This window comes from Marmota monax, unplaced genomic scaffold (genome assembly GCF_021218885.2).
Source record: "Marmota monax isolate L192 unplaced genomic scaffold, Marmota_monax_Labrador192_F-V1.1 WCK01_AAM20220418_F8-fsc00022, whole genome shotgun sequence".
Taxonomy (NCBI): domain Eukaryota; kingdom Metazoa; phylum Chordata; class Mammalia; order Rodentia; family Sciuridae; genus Marmota; species Marmota monax.
In genome coordinates, this window is record NW_026695215.1 from 13,058,383 (window position 1) to 13,079,752 (window position 21,370).

General features: G+C 40.1%; 1 protein-coding gene across 1 annotated transcript in view; it reads left to right on the plus strand.

The window, feature by feature from the left end:
* Positions 1–21,370, plus strand: part of Slc9a9 (solute carrier family 9 member A9) — a 533,806-nt gene that overhangs the window by 314,353 nt on the left and 198,083 nt on the right. The window contains exons 10-11 of the mRNA XM_058574878.1: positions 3,819–3,932; positions 5,548–5,659. Of these exons, the coding sequence (XP_058430861.1) occupies positions 3,819–3,932; positions 5,548–5,659 (226 nt within the window). The remainder of the gene's footprint in view (positions 1–3,818; positions 3,933–5,547; positions 5,660–21,370) is intronic.

Here is a 21,370-nt window from a genome sequence, read left to right on the forward strand (position 1 = left end):
ATTTAAATCAACTAAAGTAATTAGCTACTTTAAAAGAACGAAAAAAACATGATCATTCTAGTAAGTAAAGAAAAAGTATTTGACAAAAATCAACACATTCTTATTTTTCATATGACTATTCCTAATACACTAAGAATAGAAAGAACTTGTGTAATCTGTTAAAGAGTTTTCTATAAACTTAATAGAGAAACATTGGAAGTGGGGGATTTTGAGAATAAAATAAAAATACTCATATTACAACTTCCATTCTACACTATACTAGAGGTTTTAACAAGTGTAATGAAACAATAACAACAAATATAAAAAGATGCAAAGTGTTAAAAGACTGAAAAGGAAGACAAAAAGCCTAATCTTATTTTATAACCATGTTTCTTAAAAAGAAATAAGATTGTGAAAATCCAAAAAAAGAATCAATCAATAAACTGAGAATTATTAAATAAATTTAATAAAGCTATAAATGTAAGAGCCATTAAAAATTATATTTTTGAATATAACAACAAACAATTAGAAAATGAAATAGGAAAAAGACTGTATTTATAATCATAATAAATGGTATCAAACACTTAAAAATAAATCTAAATAAATTATACAAAATCTTACTATAGAAATTACTAAGAGAAATTAAAGAAAACCAAAATAGTGATGAGCATGAACAATGTTCATGGATTTAGAGCTTTAATACTGGAAAGATGTACATTTTGTCCAAATGTGTCTACAAATTCAATGCAATTCCATCTAAAATACCAGTAGGAAATTTTGGGGCAAATTAACAGGATGATTTCTAAGTTAAAATGATAGTGTCAAGAGGAACAAGTGTGAATTTGAAAAACAACAAAACCAAATGTTGGCTACAAGATGAAGCAATTAAAACTGCTGATGGAACTTGTGTACTACACAGATACACAGTTAACTTGTAGTGTCTGTCAGTGTTGGATTTCAATGAGCTGAGTTAGTAAGTCAAATTAAAACCCTGAGTTATCCAAAGGAAGCCAATCTCTAAACTAAATCCTTAAGACCATAGAACCCCATGTAATGTGTATAGCAAAAATTCTCATTATATCTCAATAACTAGCAGGGACAGTTAATTTTTTCCATGTACTTTTCCTTTCTCAATAGGGTAATAAATATATTAAAATTGGGGTTGGGGGAATAGTGGGCAACAATAAGAGACTGTTATCATTTGAAAAAGTAAAAGTTGACCCCATGCCCTTCTGTTTATATTCTAATAGAGTGGAAAATGTCTTTAAAAAACTAGTGCAGGACTGTGGAGGGGAATTTTGATTTAAATGATAGGCCTCTACTTCGAACCAAAATGATTTCTTTGTCTCTTTAATTCAAAAGTCCACAGGTAGATTTTTGCTTTGGTGGAGGTCGAATACAGGTGACTTAAATAGTGCAACCAAGACCCAGCTTCTCTCACGACCATTTCCCCTACGATCAGAAGAAGGGCAGAAGCTTCCTGGACATCATCCTTTTGATTTCTCATCCAGTGAGAACACAGTAATCTTTGTCATGCAAGATCTTTTCCCTGCCAAGACCTCATGGAATTTCTTTTGCTCTCAATATGTCACACCCACTTTGGAACCAAACACATTTCCTAGAGAAACGCATCGATTTGAGTAATTTAGTCACAAGGCTACGTGCTTCATATCTGAGCTAGGGAGATGATGGAGAACAAGGGGGACCCTCCAGAAGAATATTGGGGTGTCATCACTTAAGAAGTGACTGAGTAGATTCCAGGAAGCAAAATATCCTCTAGGGCAAAATACACTTGGGATGGGGACTGACAGAAAAATTATATGAATTTAAACTTGTTTATGTCTATTAATGTTAAAAACCAGGTTGCTGCTAAGGATTAAATACTTGTGCCTTCCCCCAAATTTGTGTTGAATCCTAATTCTCACTGGGATGCCATCTGGAGGTGAGAATTTGGGGAGGTAGTTAGATCTTGGTGGTGGAGACCTCATGAATTGAATTAGCAACTTTATTGTCTAGAAGAGACACAGAGAGATAATTTCTCATCTGTGTGAGAACAAAGCAGGTAGGTGACCATTTGCAAACCAGGGAGAGGGTCTTTGCCAGCATGGAAGCTGGCATCTTGATCTTGGACTTCCCAGTCCTCCGAACTGTGAGAAATACACAACTGTTACTTTAATCACTCAACTCTCACTTTTGGAAAAAGTAAGGTGTTGAGGGCCACAGCCGAGTCTGGATGACGCATGGCATTTTTGCCAGAAGTAGTGGTTGAGAGGTGACGCCAGCGAGCCATTAAGATGATGACTTTTGAGTTCTCGCGGAGTTCCCGTTGAGTTCCAGTTGAGCTCTCGCGGGGATTCCTGAAGAGTTCCCATTGGTTGGGGAGGTACCAGAGGAGGGATTTCCGGTTGGTGGTTCCTGGAGGAGCCACGTGGCGTTCAGGAGAGTTCCTGGGGAGCATGTGTGGAGTGTGCTGGTGGAGTTCAGAAATAAAGTTTGTTCCTCTTGAGTGGCTTGTGATTTGTGCCCAGCCAGACTGCGGTAGTAAGGATATAATGAGGTAGAAAAAGGTTGCCCCTGAGCCCACGTTTTCAAGTTTTCTGTGGCTATTTGTGGAGCATGTTTGTTTATATTACTCTAGAAACATAAAATGAGTGCTCAGGATACTTGATGGCAGCTGCCACTGCAGAAGGACCATCTTGGACTGAAGAAGCTGTGTCTTTTTTAATCCTTTCTTTCTATTCCTGGTTTTAAATAACGTTCCTGACAAGATTCTGCTTTTCTTTCTGTCAACTGTCAGGGAACCAGGTATTGGGCATTATTTGTGGGGCTGTAAATACATTACATGAAAAAATAATGAGTCCTTAAAAAGTCAAGAGAAATGCCTCCAGAGACATTTACCTAACCGTGATTTATGTAGGTCCCAGAATGAAGTTTCAGAAACTTCCAAATGAAAAGTCTGCAACATAAAATAAAGTCTCTTCCAAATCTGCCTTTGTTGCCCCTGGACACATTTCCCTTTTACTGTTAATATGGAAGTTGGAGAACGTTTTTCATGTTCAAGTTAAATTGTTTAGTTAATGGTCTAAGAATAACTCTCAGGCACATCCCTGGGCACAGCACGCTATTACTCCATTCTTCTGACTGAATTTGATGTATCTATTGTGTTCTTGCTGCATAAACTGATCCCTGGGATTAATCATTTTCTTCTTTACCAGCTAAAAATTGTAGACATTTAATGGATATGCCTACATCAGTCAATTTAATGAGTGTCATTGTCTGGGGATCAAAATAAACTGATCGTTCTAATGCTAAAATATAATCGAAGTTCATCCTTATTCCAAATTTTCCAAGTTTGTCTCTCCTGCCTGCCTGAGGAGGGTAATTTAGTCTAAGTTTTTTTTTTAAATTTGGTTCTTTGGGGCCTGGGTACTTATGTACATCTCTTGGATGATACATGGAAGGGGTTAAGCCATCCTGCATCATTTACTGCAACTTGGTTTATGTTTCTTGAATGGAATATTTTGCCATCTTAGTAAGAATCACTGCATGGCAGGATCACGCTGGTTAGTACTACCTGGGGTAACTCTTGTAGCCTCACAGTTGAAAAGAATGGGGATGTGGCTGTGCCTGTGGCCTGTGTCACTGGGTAGAGAGAGAACCAGGTAAGTCAACTGACCTGACAGAATTGGTGGGGACCACAGGCCCCAGAGAGGCTGATCACATTGAATGACTTTCCAGATGATGGAGAACCACCGGCTCATCAAACACGGTTCCCAGAATTTCAGTGGACGGAAGCCTGAGTGATAATTAATGGTTTTTGGTTTCTGTTTTATTTTCAGTTGTTTGAATTCATGAACTTTTTGGCCGAGAATGTCATCTTCTGTTACATGGGCCTGGCGCTGTTCACCTTCCAGAACCACATCTTTAATGCTCTTTTTATACTTGGAGCCTTTGTATCCTTTGAAATACAAAACATGGGGTGATGAGAGAAGAGAGCCAACTAGTGACTTTTAAATGTATGACCTCGGTTTCCCTGGGAGGCTTAACCCAGGCAGATAATGCCATTTCCAGTCAGGAGAGAAAAACATCCTAACAAATTGGGGACTTCATTAGATACCTGTAGTTCAGGATAAGACATTTGGAAAATACTTGAGGGAAATAAGAGGGAACACTAAAGGAGAGTGACATTTTTAAAGTATTCCAAGTATGTTTAGCTAAAAATTTATAAATCATTTACATAAAAATTATGTCAAGACATTTCTTATGGGAAATGTATTTAATTGGAATTCGTACATCAAAAGGCAAGCAGGATTATTAAGCTTTGGAGATGTTTTCATTGCAAGATGGTAAAAATTATTTTTTCAATGATGGCCTTGGAACTAACACAGAGTGAGGAACTGATGAAATTTGCATGATAGATATACTCTCAACATTATAAATATTGTGCACATGTAAAATTGTTTCAATAAGAAAGCATCTTTGCTTTCCTAAGAGGACAGATAAAATCTAGACTTCACCTTCAATGCAGAGGACTTTCATATCCATAGGCCTGGGGCAAGAAGCATACCCAATGGGAACAGATATCTGCCTAAAGGGACACTGAGCCACCAGGAATGTCCCCAGGCATGGTTAGCAGCTGTTGTCCTTCTTCCTATGTGGAAAATGAGAAGATACCTTCTTGTGGCACTGGTAGATCATCTTCACAGCCAGGAGAGCTGACCCTTCTTTTAAAGCTATCCTAACTAAGCACCTGCACTTACCATCTCCTTCTTCTTTCATTGAGCATTCAGTTGAACTCTCAAATTAGCCTATCATGCTAATTTCATCAGATTCTTACTCTGTCTTATTTCTCAAATTTTATTCAAAACCAGGATCTAAGGAGAAAGTTCCCTCTTCCCAAATAATGTCACTCCATTGAGAACAAACCACAACAGACCATCAGGAACGGAGTCAAAGTCAGCAAAAAAAGAAGAGATGGATACACCAGTATTTTCATAGATTTTTTTTACTTCTACAACCTTGATTTTAATAAAATGCCTCTTAAAGCGGCAGTTGTATCACATATTTAGACAGACAGTTCCTCTCAAAATTAAATCCACTAAAAAAGAAAAAGGGAAGCAAAACTGGCTAGATACGAGTGTATAAACTGATGGAAAGTGAGATGCGAATCATGAGCAGAAAAATGCATTTGTCCTTTCTAAAGCGCTGCTTGAGAAGATAATGCCAGGAACAGTCGCTGCCTCACATTTCACAGCAGAATTGAGGATGGAGCCAGTCATTGGCACCGTAAATGTGATGAGAAAATTCACAGTGATTGAAATGGTCTGGGGCTAACAATTTTAAATCAAGTATGTATTCAAAGAAAGGCAGAGTTCTCTATGATTTCTGGAAAGGAATTGACATTGAGAGATGACTTCTGGAAGCAAGATGGACAGGTAGGAATTGACATGTTTATCTTTGTTTTCTGGGTCGTAATATAGAGCAGCTTAAGGACACAATATTTAAGCTCAGAGTCAACCCCTCATCACAGTGACATTTTCCTCAACGCGTCCTTGTGCTTGTCTACAGCTAGCAATTTTTGCTGCTAGAGCCTGCAACATATATCCCCTCTCCTTCCTCCTCAATCTGGGCCGAAAGCAGAGGATCCCCTGGAACTTTCAGCACATGATGATGTTTTCAGGTATGTGAACTGCATCGTGCTCACACAGTATTACACAACAGGGGACACCACGAGGAGCCCCAGAGACCCACCGTACCCAGCACCATGCTGGTACTTCCTCAGGGAGAAGTGACAGCAGGATTTCCCTTTCCAAACAGGAAATGCCATTGAAGAGAACTCATTGATATATAGCATCTTGTCAGAAATAGGCCAAAGGTGGCTATTTCACTTTCCCTGACCTGTTTCAAATCAGCTTCCACACTGAGGAAATTGAATTATCTTTTTGGGAACTGCAAGATTAGGGTAAGTGGTGAGTGATCAGTGCCATCCTCATCCAATGTTAAAGTCACTTCTTAGAATCCCTGCTCCTTCCCCATGCCAGGGTCCAGAAACTTCTCGTGGTGACCACAAAAGCAAATTGGATCTAAGTATGCTCTGTTATGAGTTGAGAAAATAGATGTGAACTGAGCACTCGGCAGATGCCCAACAGGAGTTCCGGGCTCTGGTTGATGAACCAGCGAGATCTCTGCTCCCAAGGAGCTTATATTGTAATCACTGAAACCACACCCAAAGGCTCCTTCCAAAAGAGCACAAGATGAATCTTTTGACTGCTGAACAACTCTGGAGATTGAGGTTTATTTCTATCCAATATGTTTTCCACCCATCAATCTTCTTTGGGTACATAGTTCCTAGACCCTACATGTGTTCTAGGTACACTTGTAGCACACACGGCAGCAGTTTATTGGAGGATATACAAAACCAGAAAAGAAAACTGCTATCAGAATAGTACAAACAAATAGAATTGACGGCATCCAGGGACATATGGAAAAAGTGAGAGAAACTAACACTAATATTTGCTATTTGCTGCTCACTGTTATCAATCCTGTGAAGCAAATATTAATACATTTAGTTGTTAAGAAAACAGAGGTTCAGGATCTCCAAGGGGTCAAGTAGCTTGGTCAAGGAGAAAAGCACTCCTGAACCTAGATCTGTGAAACTCCCACCTCTAAACCCACCAACTACCTAAAAATTCACATTCTTAAAAGTAGTACCAGGAACAAAAGGTTTATTTCACCTTTAGGTCTATTCTAGCCTCTTCCACACAGTCAAAGGGAACAACTCCTAGATTGAGAATGAATTGTTCAATCATGTACAGACAAATGAAGATCCAAAGTTAAAGAGCACCCTCTGAGGTTTCTGGCAGGACTTCCTGATATTTCCAGACATGGTAGGGTGAGAGAGAGAAGCATAAAGAAGGTGATGTGTTTGCTAAGTGACCTTTGGCTTAAATCAACAATGAACTTTGGCAATGAGTGGACTTTTATTATGGAAAAGCAAGAGGTAAATTTGATCAGTTAACAAAAAGGAGGCTAAGATCAGGTTGCATTTTTGCAAAGCATTACTAGTTTCTAGAAAGCATTCATCCTTTTTTTTCCCCATCAAAATATCCATAGCTTTACTCTGGAGCACAGCAGTTTATTTTCAAAACTTGGATATTATTTTCAACATTGCTTTTTTTTTTTTGACAATGATGTTTTGAGAATAATGTGAGGTTTTTGATGATCATGTTGGGAGGCAAAGTGTCTGCTCAAATGGCCACCTGGCTTGATCATTTCTCTGGGCTTTGGCACTTTCTAAGTTTGCTTAGCTGTAGGATTAGAACTTCAGAAAAAAGAGATAGAAGTCAGCAGTATGGTGAGTACAGCCAAGGGTTGTGAGAAGAGACCCATAATTTAATGAGGGCTTTATGATATTTCAAAGCAGGGGTTAGCAAACTATGAGACCCAATCCGGCCCATGCTTATTTTGTTTATGAAGTTGTAGTTTAGCTACACCCCTTTGTTTACATAGTGCCTGAAACTATTTTTGCATTTTAGGAGGAAAGTTGAGTAGTTGCACCACAGACTGCATGGTTTGCAAAACCTAAACGATTTACTCTCTGCCCCTACTCTAAAGCATTCTCACCCTCCAGAAGGAAAGCAATAACCCCCCTCACATCGATGGGGTGGACATTACTAGTTTAATCCATGGGAATGCCAATCAGCTAATTCTCATCATTAAAAAGACCAGCATATCAAGTTTTCAGGACACCTACCTGCATGTGACATTGATGTCCAGAGAACACCACCATTGTGTTGCACATTGAGCATCCTTGTCATCCACCAGACACTGAGTCACTGTTAGTAATTTATCAGCTTAAATGCAAGGGTTGCAGTCACCATGGGTTAAAGTGGGCCACTTTCTATGTATTTGACTAGATTTTTGTCATATACACTTTTCACATTAAAATGAATCTGAACAACAAAGAGATTGGTTTCTTCAGATTCTTAACTGTCATCTTATTATGTATTAATAATATTGATAGTATTCCTTGGTAGGGTAGAAAGAACATTGGAATTTCCACTAAACAGCTGTCTTAGCTTTTATGGGAGGACATTGCAATGTTAGCTAGTTACGTAATAGAACCAGAGATACTATAACTCAACAGTCAATTTTACCTTCCCAGGAGCTTACAAGGACACCAGTTTGAGACTCAACAGTACACAGTAGGATGGGTGTTAGTGTTGTCTCTCTCTTTCAATAATTTTTTATTGTGGTTACAATACACATAACAAAATTTACCATCTTAACCATTTGTAGGTGCGCAGTTCAGTGTCAATACATTCATACAGTTGTGTGGCCACCACCACCACCATCTCCATACTCTCTCCATCTCCTAAAACGGAAGCTGTGTACCCCTTAAACAATAACTCTTCACTCCCCCTCCTCTCGCTCCTTGGCAACCGCCTTTCTCTTTTCCGACTCTAATTTTGACTATGCTAGATGCCTCACTTAAGTGGAATCTTATAGTATTTGTCTTTTTGTGACAGTCTTATTATTATGTCCTCAAAGGTTATCTATGTTGTACCAGATTATAGAGTTTCTTTCCTTTTAGAGGCTGACCAATATTCCTCCATATGTATCTAACATACCCTGCCAGTCCATTTATCCATCAACAGATGCTAGGGTGACTTCCATATTTAGCTTTTGTTAAACCTGCCACAGTGAACGTGAGTGCACACATGCCTCTTTGAGACTTGCTTTTGGTTCTTTTTGATGTATATCCAGAGGTAGAACTGCTGAGCTGTGTAGTGATTCTATCTGTTCCTACTTTGAGTAACTGCTCTGCTGTGTTCCAAGGTGGCTGGACCATTTGGCATTTCTACCAACCAGGCACAGGTATTCTAATGGCTCCACATCCTCACCAACATTTATCTTCTGGTGTTTTTTTTTTTTTTTTCCTAGTGGGTATGGGATGATAGCTTGCTGTTTTGATTTGCATTGCCTCAATTGTTAGTCATGTTAAGCAACTTTTCATGAGATTTTTGGCCATTTGTATATCTTCTTTGGAGAAATGTCATTCAAGTTTTTTTTTGCCCATTTTAAAATCATGTCTTCTGTCTTTTCATGTTGAATTTTAGACTTTCTCTGTTGCCTGGAAACTAACCCTTTATCAGAAAGGTCATTTACAAATATTGCCTCCCAGTTCCATTTGTTGCTGTTTTTACGTGTTTGTATTGTCTTTTGATACACAGCATTTTTACAATTTTCATGAAATCTGATTTGTGTGTCTTTCTTTTGTTATCTGTGCCTTTGGTGTCATATTCAATAAACTATTGCAAAATCCAATACTGTGGGCTAGGTTCAGGGTACGGACCTCTAATCCCACCACTAGAGAGGCTGAGGCAAGAGGATCCTTTCAGTTCAGGAGTTTAAGATCAGCCTGGGCAACATAGTGAGGCCCTGTTAAAAAAAAAATCCAATGTTGTGATGTTTTTTACCCTATACTTCTTCTAAATATTGTATAGTTTAGCTTTTACTAAGGTCTTTAATTCATTTTGAGTTGAGTTTTATATATGGTGTAAGGTAGGGATCCAATTTGACACTTTTTAAAAATTTATTTTTAGTTATAGGTGGACACAATATCTTTATTTTATTTTTTTACATGGTGCTGAGGATTGAACCCACTGCCTCATGCATACTAGGCGTGCACTCTACCTCTGAGCCACAATCCCAGCCCCCAGTTTAATTGGTCTGCATGTGGTTATTCAGTTTTTCCAGAATCGTTTGTTGTAAAGACTGTCATTTCCTCATGACTGGTCTTGGCAACCTTGTCAAAAAATATTTTGTAATATATGTGAGGGTTTATTTCTGTTCTCTCTACTCTATTCCACGTCGCCAGTGCCTTTGTCATTTATATGTCTCTCTTTCTGCCAGGGCCACACTGTTTGACTGCTGTAGCTTTGCAGCAAGGTTTGAAACCTGAGTTCTCTAGCTCTGTTCATATTTTTTTTCAAGATTGTTTTGGTTACTAGGGATCCCTTGAGATTTTTAAATTTGTTTTAATTTAAAAATTAAATTTTTATTATTCTTGGTTTAATGTTTACATGAAAGTAGAATGCATTTATGCACTTTGATATATCATATATAGATGGGGTACAATTTCTCATTTTTCTGATTGTACATATTATTCACATTGGTCTGCACTCATATATATACATAAAGTAATAATGTTTCATTCTACTATCCTTCCTATGCCCATATCTCCTCCCTTCACTCCCCTCTACCTAATCTAAGGTAACTCTATTCTTCTCTAGTGCTCCCCCTCATTGTGAATTAGCATCCACATATTACAGAAAACACTCAGCCTTTGGTTTTTTGGAGATTGCCTTGATGATTGCCATTCTGACTGGAGTGAGATGAAATCTTAGTGTAGTTTTTTTTTAAATATATATATATAATTTTTTTTTAGTTTTTCGGTAGACACAACATCTTTGTTTGTATGTGGTGCTGAGGATCGAACCCGGGCTGCATGCATGCCAGGCAAGCGCGCTACCGCTTGAGCCACATCCCCAGCCCCAATCTTAGTGTAGTTTTGATTTGCACTTCTCTAATTGGTAGAGATGTTGAACACTTTTTCTGTTCAGTTCCTTAGCCCATTTTTGGATTGGGCTATTGGGTTTTTTTTTTTTTTTTTTTTTTTTTGGTGTTAAGTTTTTTGAGTTTTTTATATATCCTACAGGTTAATGCTTTATCTGAGGTCCATGTGAATTTTCTATTTTTGCTAAATTAAAAATTTTTTAAGTCATTAGTCCACTGACTAGGGAGATTGAGGCAGGAAGAGCAGAAGTTTGAGGCCAGCCTTGTCAACTTAACAAGACCCTATCTCAAAGTAAAATATAAAAAGGACTGGGATGTAGTTCAATGGTAAAGCACCCCTGGGTTCAATCCCCAGTACTGCAAAAAGTACTTTTTTACTACTACTACTACTTCCTTCCATTTTGTGTATATTCTATAGCTATTTTTCTTCATAGATCCTATGGAGATTGCATTTAAAATTTCAAACTTATTACACTCAAATTTTGATTTATGCCAGCTACATCAATAACATAAAAATTCTGCCTCTTTACAACTCTATCACTGCCCTTTTTGGTTGTTGATATCACAAAAATATACATTTTTATACTGTGTTCCTTAAAAATATAAAACTAATAATTCTTTCACATGTATTAGTCTCTTAAATTTGTAGAAAATGTACAAATCAAAGTTACAATAATACTGGCTTTTAGATTTACCATTGTTTTATAATGTATTTACCTCTTAAATCACATAAAGACTGAAAAAACAATGTTATAAACCATGTAATAATACTACCTTGTAAATTGTACATGTGTTTATCCTTATTAATATCCTACTTCTAGACAGCCATGTGGCACACACCTATAATCCCAGCTACTCAGGAGACTGAAGCAGGAGAATTACAAGTTTGAGGCCAGTCTCAGCAATTTAGCAAGACCCTGTCTCAAATAAAAAAAATTAAAAGGACTGGGGATGTAGTTCAATGCTAAAGCACTCCTGGGTTCAATTCCCAATACAAAAAAAAGTTAATTATGATGTGTTTTGGTGTGCCTCTCTTGAAGTTCATCTTACTTTAGCTTCACAGACCTTCTTGGATGTTTATATTCGTGTCTTTCATCAGACATCAATGGGAAGTTTTCAGCAATTATTTCTTTATATATGCTCTTTGACCATTTCTACTTGGTGGTATTCTATAGGTTCCTTAGGCTCTGTTTAATTTTCTTCTATCTTTTTTTCTTCCTATTCCTCAGACTCAAAAATTTCCATGACTTCCTCTTCAAGTCTATTGACTCTTTCTTCTGCCTCCCCCAATCAATATTTGATTCCCTCTAGTGATTTTTTCATTTTAGTTACTGCACTTTTCAGCTCCAGAGTCACATTTTGATTTTGGGTTATTTTTATCTGCTGATATTTATATCTTGCTTAAATATCAATTTATGGATTTTCTCCACACATTCCATTACTTTAGCATCTTTAAGACAGTTGTTTTATAGTTGTTGTTCAGTATATCTGCCACCAACTTTTTTTTTCAGGGGATAATTTCTTAAATCACATAAAGCATGTTAAGGTATGAACTTAATGCCTTCTTGGTTCTTCGTGAGTCTGTGGCTTTTCCATGACTTTTTATTTTTTCTCTATATGCTATTATTTTTTTAATGCTATGATCTTTAATGCCTGGCTTCCAAAATGGGGAAAAGTGCAAAACAAACATATGAGGAATAAAAATAGCACTGGCCTTTAAATCTCCTGGAAGCCACTTCAATTAGTGAGCCAGGGGCCAGCAACAATGGGGGAGGTCCAACAACAACAGCCCCTCACCTCTTTGTCAACAACTCTGTGATCAGAACCAGCACCAGTGATCAGAGCGGAAATCCCTGATACCTGCAGGACAGTGTTCTTTTTGCCATCCTTGACTCCTGCAGGGTGTTTGCAAGCAGCTTCAGGAATACATATGCCCCTGTGATGGGCAGCTGCCACTGAGCTAAGAGTAGAATCTGAACAAACCCTAACCACAATTTACTCTCCAAGCCTTCTGCTGAAGTTGCAAACCTTAAATAGACACCAGAGTTCCAAGAGTTACAAAAGCAATTCTACCAGCATAACTGTTGTCTAGGCAGGGAGACAGATTCCTGGCACTTCCTAGTCTACCAATCTTCCCAGAATTGCTATTGGTCCCTTTTTGAAGAGTAAAGAGAGAGAGAAAGCGAGAGAGATGTGAAGAGATTGGATACCTTGCTTACAATAGCTTAACCAATTAGACATGAAATTGTAAATTGAGCCCAGTCCTCCTGGCTTCAAATTTAGGACCTTTTCATCTACATGATACTACCTAAGATTTACCCTCAAGGTCATGAGAACAAAAGTTAAATTAAAACCATGTCCTTCCTAGCCCAAGCCAACCCCAGCATGTCTAACATGTCCCTCATGCAAACTTGACCTCCATGTAGTCCATAACAAACTGAACACATGGTTAACTCTCCTCCCAGCCCTAGGCTAAGGGTCCCACTGACCCCATCAGAACCATCAGGTGAGTTCCCCACATTCAGGGTGGCATTTTTCTTCAAAAGGGAATGCTGCAGACTCAGCTTGATTTTCTGCATGAATTCTGACAGCTGTACCTCACCCAGGACCTACAGTTTTAAGTAAATTTCCAGGAAACAAAGAATTTAAAGGGTCAGTTTAAGATAGCTTAAGCCAGAGGTGGTGTTAACAAAGCAGATCAAACAATACACTGTTCAGCCTTTTCTGTGCATGTGAGCGTAATACCAGCTGACACCTTAAAGGATATTTACTTCAAAATATAGTCTAATGTTAATCATGCCTAGAGTGTGTTTGGTGACCCAGTAAGAGATAGAGACAGTCAAATGAGAACCTCAACTTTCTGTCTTACTCAATGACACCTGCCATTTGATAAGTCCTTTTCCATTATCTTCACTCTCCCTTTTTGCATGCCTTTCTGACACTGGGCGGGAGACAAGCGCTGTGAAGCGGAGGTAGATCACTTGGGAGCTTAATGAACTTAAGCTTCTGTTTGCATCACCTTTTCATGATCCTGGGACAGGTCCTGGTGTTCTAATGAGCATGCTCACATTTTTATATTCTCTTTTCCTACAAAGGGCCACGAAATGGGTAAGCTTCAGGCCCCATAAAACCTGAGCTGGATTTGCCACCAAATCTAAATGCCTCTGGAGAAGGAATCCAATTGTTTCTTACTCACCTCTTGGTATACAGAGGGCCTTTGTCGAGTTTTGAAACAAGGGCTTGCTGTGTAGACAACTGCTGTGCAGTGATGTTTTCAAGTAAAGATCACATTGTTCATGGAGGACCCGCAGCCTCTGCCACCCTCTGTCCCCACCTCTGTCTTCCTGTCCAGACCCAACCAGACTGAATGAAGCAGCTGTCAGGGCTGAGATTGAATTTCCCACCTGGCATACACCCCACCCGATTTATTTTGTTTAGACTAGTAATCTATGCATGGGAAGCCTTGGAACATTAAAACGATGAAATGGGTCCCCAGCTAAGAAGTCTGTCCTTCTGTCTTGAAAAATTTTAATAATGCAAGTTCTATTCTTGCTAACTTAGATGCAGTTCAGAGTCAATCGGGGAAGTTTACCCTGAGACACTTTTAAGACCTTCTTTAAATTCAAGGCCAGGAGGCTGTAACTGCTGTGGTGTATCCTGTGACACCAGCACAAAGGGCTTAAGAGGAGTGCTAAGCTCCCCTGAAACTGTTCCGGCTGCTCTCCAGCACAGTCCTAGTTAATGCTAGCAGTGAGCGGCCCCGCCCCAGCTCTCAGTTCCCTTGAAACCAAAGAGGCAGAGCTCTGTGGTTTAAATTAACGGAGGAGATGTGCTTCACACAAATTAGCTTCCCTATTGATGTGGCGCATATTACAAAGATCAGTCCTCTTGTTTTAATTCAAACCCATGTGCTGCAATTTTTATTTAATTTAAAACTAAATAAGAGCCAGGAGTTGCTAGAAGGAGGGGAAATGCCAAGCCTAATTGAGTCCTGGCAGCCCTCCTGAAACCATGTGACCTGGGAACTGTGGAATAGCAGGCTAGGAAGAGACCATGCAGGGTTGCTCTGCTCTTCAGTCCAGGAGAGAGGCTAGGGAGCCACCTGGGAAGGTGTAGGAACTAGAAGAAATGTCAAAGAGCACTGTTGCCTGAACTCATCCATTTCTGCTGCACTTTAAAGAAGACATGAAACCCTGTCTTATCCAATAACTAGGAAAATGTAAGCACCGTACACGGATTTACATGGAACCACCCATAAGCTCACATAGCCATAGAAACAAGAGCACCACATTTTGCCAGTCTTTGTTGCTAATATTCATAATTTATTCTATCGTCCACACGCACTCATGAACACTCAAATAGCTGTCAGCACCAAACGATTAAGAGAAAGACCTGGAAGAAAAATTTTCCACTAGCATTAATTGTCTCCTCTCTCAATTGTGACAAGTTGGCCAGTTCTGTTCAAGTTCTGTGGAACATTATGTTCTTCAGCTCATGGAATGCCGGCGTTCTCTGGAAGGATGGCTTAAGAACCACTGCCAAGGTGGACACCATCTTTCCCTGAGTCATTTTGGTGAGACACCCATCAAGCCATAATCAGAATCCAACTGGAGACTTTGTCCCCAAAGTGTCTTGATCTGACATCAGTGACAACCAGGAAGAAAATACAAATAAAAATGAGGAGAAAGAAAAATGAAAGTGAAGAAGGAAGAAGGGAATTGTTTTCAGCAGTGACTAGAAACAAGAATCTGTATCCAGGATTTATCCCAGGCAACTGGCACCCCATTAACCCAAGAGGACTATCTCATAACTATTACTGGACACTTCCATGCCCTCTTGATCCTGGATACCCAAAAGTGAGGCCCTCAGATCAGCAGCTCTGGCTGAACCCTTGGGAGCTCATTAGAAATACTGAATTCAAATCTGCATCGTAACAAGATCCCCTGGTAATTCAAGGGCATGTGAAAGTTGGAGAAGAATGTCTCAGAACATAATCACAATTCATGACTTCTGTTCTCAGCCTGTCTCTTCAATCCCTCCCTCCCACCTCGCTGTTCTGCTCCAGACCCTCCTAGATGCCAATCTTGCCTCTTGTTCTTCCCTTTACCATCTGGTCAGCATAGCACTATTTATTTATCCAGTCATTGGATTTCTTCCAGTTTCTTCAGCTTGCTGAGAGGTCTTTCCCCCTTTATACAAGGCTGTCCCTCTGCCTGAGACCCTGGCCTCAGTCACCCATCTTCACTCTCTGAGTCAGTCATTCCTTGTATCCTTCAGGTCTCAGCTTAGACCTCCCTTCCTACTGGAAGGCTTTGTAACTCCTCAAGTCTGAGCTGATGTCCCCCTTCTCTGTTTCCATGGCACCCATTACTTCTCCCCTCCTGGCAGGCATCATGCTCTGCCATTATCTCCAGTTTGCCTGGCTATATCCCTTTAGGCTGGGAGCTTTGTAAGGACAGAATGTCTCAGTCCCCAGCTCACAAGTTGAAACTGAATAGCCTTCTGCAAATATTTGATGGTTAATAGGTGAATGAGTATATGGCCTACAACATTGACTAACCAATCAGAATTGTACTTTTCACTCATATTGCCATTTTAGATCCATCCATTCCTATTTTATTAGCCCTGGGAACTTCCCATTCCAGAATTGCCCCTAGGGACGGTTCTAAGACCAGGCGTACCCGTTCACACAGGTGGGAGATAAGCACCCTTAACTTTAAAACAAGAGATCAACAAATAAAATCTACTCACATCTGGCTCAAAACTCTTCCCTGAAAGCGAGTTGATGACAGGAAACATTGGTAACACGTCCTTAAAAGTAACATGTGGATTTGAGAATATATTTCAGATCTTTGCTTGCTCTGGGTTGGGGGAAAGTATTTTCCTATTAAAAAATCTCAAATGATTTGAATCAAGAATCAGACTAAACCATTGTTAGGTCCAGGCATATTTCTTCAAATGCATATTGCAAAGGTTATGTGAGAATCTGAGCCCAAGAAATGGATTCTCCCCTTCTTTTCCTCTTGATCCTGATTCCAGAAAAATATCGCCCATGTGATGCCATATTGTGGTCTAGAATGTATTGCTCAAGCCTCTCTCTTGGCAACTCTTTTGCTCAGATTTTGGTGTTCTCTCACCCTCCCAAGCTACACCTCCTACCTGCCCTGGATGTATTGGTGTGATTAATTGGGCCATTAACTCTGTCTTACTAGGAAGAGTACTGGGCTGGCCAGTATTAGGCCACTAACCAGTTCATGGGGCACAGAGTTGGGAACGTTTTTCCAGTAGAGAATATGAACCTCCACCACGCTCCCATCTCTCTCAGGTGCCAACCACCCAGCTTGGGGCAGGCATCAGTGATCAGGAACTGAAACGGGCCTTTTGAGGTGTTTAAATGAAGCAGGGTTAATCAGCTTACGCAGGAAATGAGCCACAAAAATGTTTTAACAAGTGTGTCAAGAAGTCACGGAAAGCCAGGCTCAGTGGCACATGCCTGTAATCCTAGCAGCTTGGGAGGCTGAGGCAGGAGGATGGAGAGTTCAAAGCCAGTCTCAGCAAAAGTGAGGTGCTAAGCAACTCAGTGAGACCCTGTCTCTAAATAAAATACAAAATACGGCTGGGGATGTGGCTCCGTGGTCGAGTGCCCCTGAGTTCAATCCCCAGCAGCCCACATCCCCCCCAAAGAAGAAATCATGGAAAAGTTCTCTTGGATTAGGGATCAGCAGGGGCAGCAGTGCCACGACAAAGCAGACAAGCCCAGCAGGCCCACGTGAATCACAGCTCCCATTAGCTCCTCAGAGCTGCAAATGCTGAGAAGTGGTTATATGATGATGATGAATTAAGAACATCTGAAAAATAACTTAGAACTGGGGCCAGCTCCCTGCCATTGTTTTTTCCTACTACTAAATCAAAACATTATCATTCTTCACTTAGCTCCAAAATAAATTCACAATAAGAATTACTTGCTCTTGCATTTTTACGCCACAAATTAGGTTTTGCCGTTTGACTCACCACACAATTTTTTAAATGGAAACTCCTGTTTTGACAAAGTGCAAGAACTCGGGCTTTGAAGCAGGTTCAGCCCTTGGGATGAACCCTTTCCAAACCACAGCTGCCAAACAGAGATCATTGTATTCACCTTAGACAGCACCGAAAACCAAATTAGATACTAGAGAGAATGGCCACGCTGGTGACAAGACAGCTCCTGGTGCTTCACAGAGATAGGGCTCATATAAACTCACACCTGCTCTCAGAAAAACGTCCTCTGAGAGACTGAGGCCTTCATTCCCAAGGAGATTGACTGGGACATCCCTGGGGAGGACACAGACTGAGGTGGAGGCAGGGGTGGTCCCTGCTTCCCTCCCTCCCTCTTGGAGAGACAGTTGTTGAGATTCTGCCTTTGATCCCAGCAGAGACTGACTCCCAGCATTGACACATGAACCCAAGTGTCCTAAATCAGAGTGTCAGTTGTTTGCAAAAAAAAGTACATTGTGTGTACCCTCCCCCGCACAGCAAGTGGACACGTGTAAAATGTCACAATATATTTTGACATTTATTGAGTGTGAGAAAGTGGCAAGACCTTGGAGGTGACCAGACCATCGTGTGTTTTGCCAATGAGACCACGGCAGCTTCTGGCACACTAGGTAACCCAAGGCTACGTTCCAGAATCTCCATTGCCACTCCCTGTGTTTCAGAAGGTCCCAGAAGGACACAGGAAAATAAACAATTTTATCACTTGATTCAGGAACTTTCCATGTACACTTAGATTTTTCAGGATGTCCAGAAAGAATAAATAACTGATTGATAGTTATAACCAAATAATCTGCCTATTCAGGTAAACAAATGAACTACATAATTCTTTTTTTTTTTCTTCCTGAATTTATTTACTAACTGCTTGCTTATTTCAGCATAGAGTAGGCAAAATCCTAGAAAACTATCAAAATAAGCAAACCAACATCAAAAAATTAATCTATCTGTGCCAGGCATAAACCCCTGTAATTCTGTCCTCAGGTTCTATAGATAGAGTTCAAAAGAAGGCAATAAGATTTCCTCAAATGAGTTATATGTGCAAAAGAGCAAAAAGCAGCTACACTTAAAAAGGCCTTGTGCTAAATATCCACCGTCCACTTGGGAACTTTCAGCATTCACTCAACATAGAGAGGAGATTCAAACACTGGTCAACCAAGTCCTTCACAGACCAACCTAACCCCTGTGAGTGAGCAAGACCCCAAGCCCCACCTCGCAACCTCCCACTGATTCTGCCAGGAAGTCTCTTCCCAAAGCGCCTTAAAAAAAAATCAAACTCTTACTAATAACCATGATTTTTTTTCTATTTGTTCTAATTAGTTATACATGACAGCAGAATGCATTTCAATTCATTGTACACAAATGGAGCACAACTTTTCATTTCTCATTGTACACAATGTAGAGTTGCACCACATGTGCAGTAATACATGCACCTAGGGTAATATGTCAATCTCATTCCACCATCTTTCCTACACCCATACCTTCTCCCCACCCCACCCTCCCTTTTGTCCAATCAAAGTTCCTCCATTCTCCCCATGCATACCGCCCCCTCCCCCATTATGGACCCACATCCACTTATCAGAGAGAACATTTGGCCTTTGGTTTTTTGGGATTGGCTTGCTTCACTTAGCATGATATTCTCCAACTCCATCCATTTACCTGCAAATGCCATGATTTATAACCATGATCTTTGAGCTTTGTCATTGGTTAAATGTTCAGTGGGGAGTGAGACACAGTTTTTTCATTGCTAGCTGTACCTTTCACTACGGAATTTTGGCCACACATTTCATCTTTCCCAGCCCCGATTTCCTCTGCTGATAAAAATCATTCTGTGGTTCTACAGACAGAGCACAGAAGAAAACCTCAGGACAGTCTAAGCTGCTGTGACACAAAGAGTCCCAAGTTAGTGATGGTAGTCATTCCTTTCTGGCTCATGTCACAGGCCAGGATTGATATTAACATGAAGGAGGCCTCTTCTCCAGATGGGACTCAGATATCATCAGGCTTCTTCCATCCTAGGACTTTTTAGCCCCCTTAGACAAGTGTTCTAGAGGTATTCCATGGACCAAGTGTGCCTTGGCAACTGGTGAGAAATGCACATGCTCGGGCCTGCCACAGACCCCCTGAATCAATCAGATGCTCCACCCAGCGGCACCTGAGGATCTGAACTTGAGTAAGTCCTCTCAGTGATTCTGATGTGTCTAAAGTTTGGGAACCACTTCATGACTTCATGATTTATATCCAGCTGGTGGGAGGGAAAAGAGAGCCGGGGATAGGAAAAATTGCTTCTTAAAACCCTGAGCCAGAAGTGACACATATCTCTTCTGCTCTCAGTTCATTGATGAGAAGAGTCCTATGGTAATATCTAGATGCAAGAGATGCTAGAAAATATACTTAATGCAGTTATCACAGTACACCATGAGCTCTCTATGAAGGTTTTAGTGGACAAAATAGCCATCTTTGCCAGAATAGCCCTGTGCAGTAGGAATATTGCTATCATTTATAACTCTACTCTTATGAAAAAAGCAACCCTAGATAACCCAGCAAATATTGATATTTGAGGCCAGATAATTCTTTACCTTGGGAGCTGACGCATACATTGTAGGATGTTTAGCAACATCTCTGGCCTTTCCCCCTAGATAACAGTAACAACCTCATCTCTCCCTATTTCTAGACAATTCAAAGTCCTTCCAGACTGCCAAAGATTCCTTGTGGGGAGGAGGGGGTGCAAATTGCCCCAGAGGAAAGACACTAGTCTAAATAGAAAACTAAAAGTTGACCTTGGGAACACAACCTGGCCATAAGTTAAGCATGGCTCACAGAATGTTAACTTTGTTTTGATCTTTATTAGCCTTTCTCTTGAAATCCTCTGTTGCAGATTTCCGCTAGCAGTAAGGATTATTCCACAGTTTACTACCATATCCATCGTACCTACATGAAAAGAAACTTCCTAAGCCAGAGGCATCCATGCATGTTGACTGAGTTGCAACAGAGCTAATCCTATTTACAGTTACCCTTCCTGACTGCCCAGGGCTTCCAAAAGCAGGCTTCATTTTACACAAAAATATACTAAAGTTCTGTTTCAGTCTTTCTCAGTAGCCTTATGTTTAAATGATTCAAATTCAGGAAGAGAGATGAAGGAAAAAAAAATGTTCTGCTTGTCTCACACAGACTCAGTTTCCAGGAGAACTCATTTATTTTTGAATGCAGGTTTTGCCACCGAAAACAATCTGTTGGCTTCACTTCCATGTGATAAAATGACGTTGAGTTGAAATGGGAACCATGTACCAAGGTTGCACTGCTCTGGAAAATGTATTTTGAAACCAGACTGACATTTTTGCTGAATGTAGTTACCCTTTGCAAGGTCATGAGACTAGCAAGTGTAAAAGCAATACATAATTCAATTTTAGACCCATACCAGGCTTTGATTTACCAGACTAATGATAAGTATGTGTTAAATCTTTGAAATCAACTCCCTCATAGCAGTCGAAATGAAAGGAAAAAGGGGATTACAATGGATTATATTCCAAATGAAAAGACAGGCAGCAAAATAACTCATCCAAAAGGCATTTCTTCTAAAGGACGAATCAGTTTCTCAGGGACATCTCTGCATCCCTGTCCATCTATGGCTCATTTCCTTCTGGGTTCCAGTTGTACTTTCAAATGCAAAAATGACCTTTCCTTCATCCATTCATGCATGCATTCATCACAAGTTGGCTTAGGAGTGCGAACTCTGTGAGAGGCACCGTTCTGGAACTGTGGATGCCACCGTGGATGAGCAAACCAG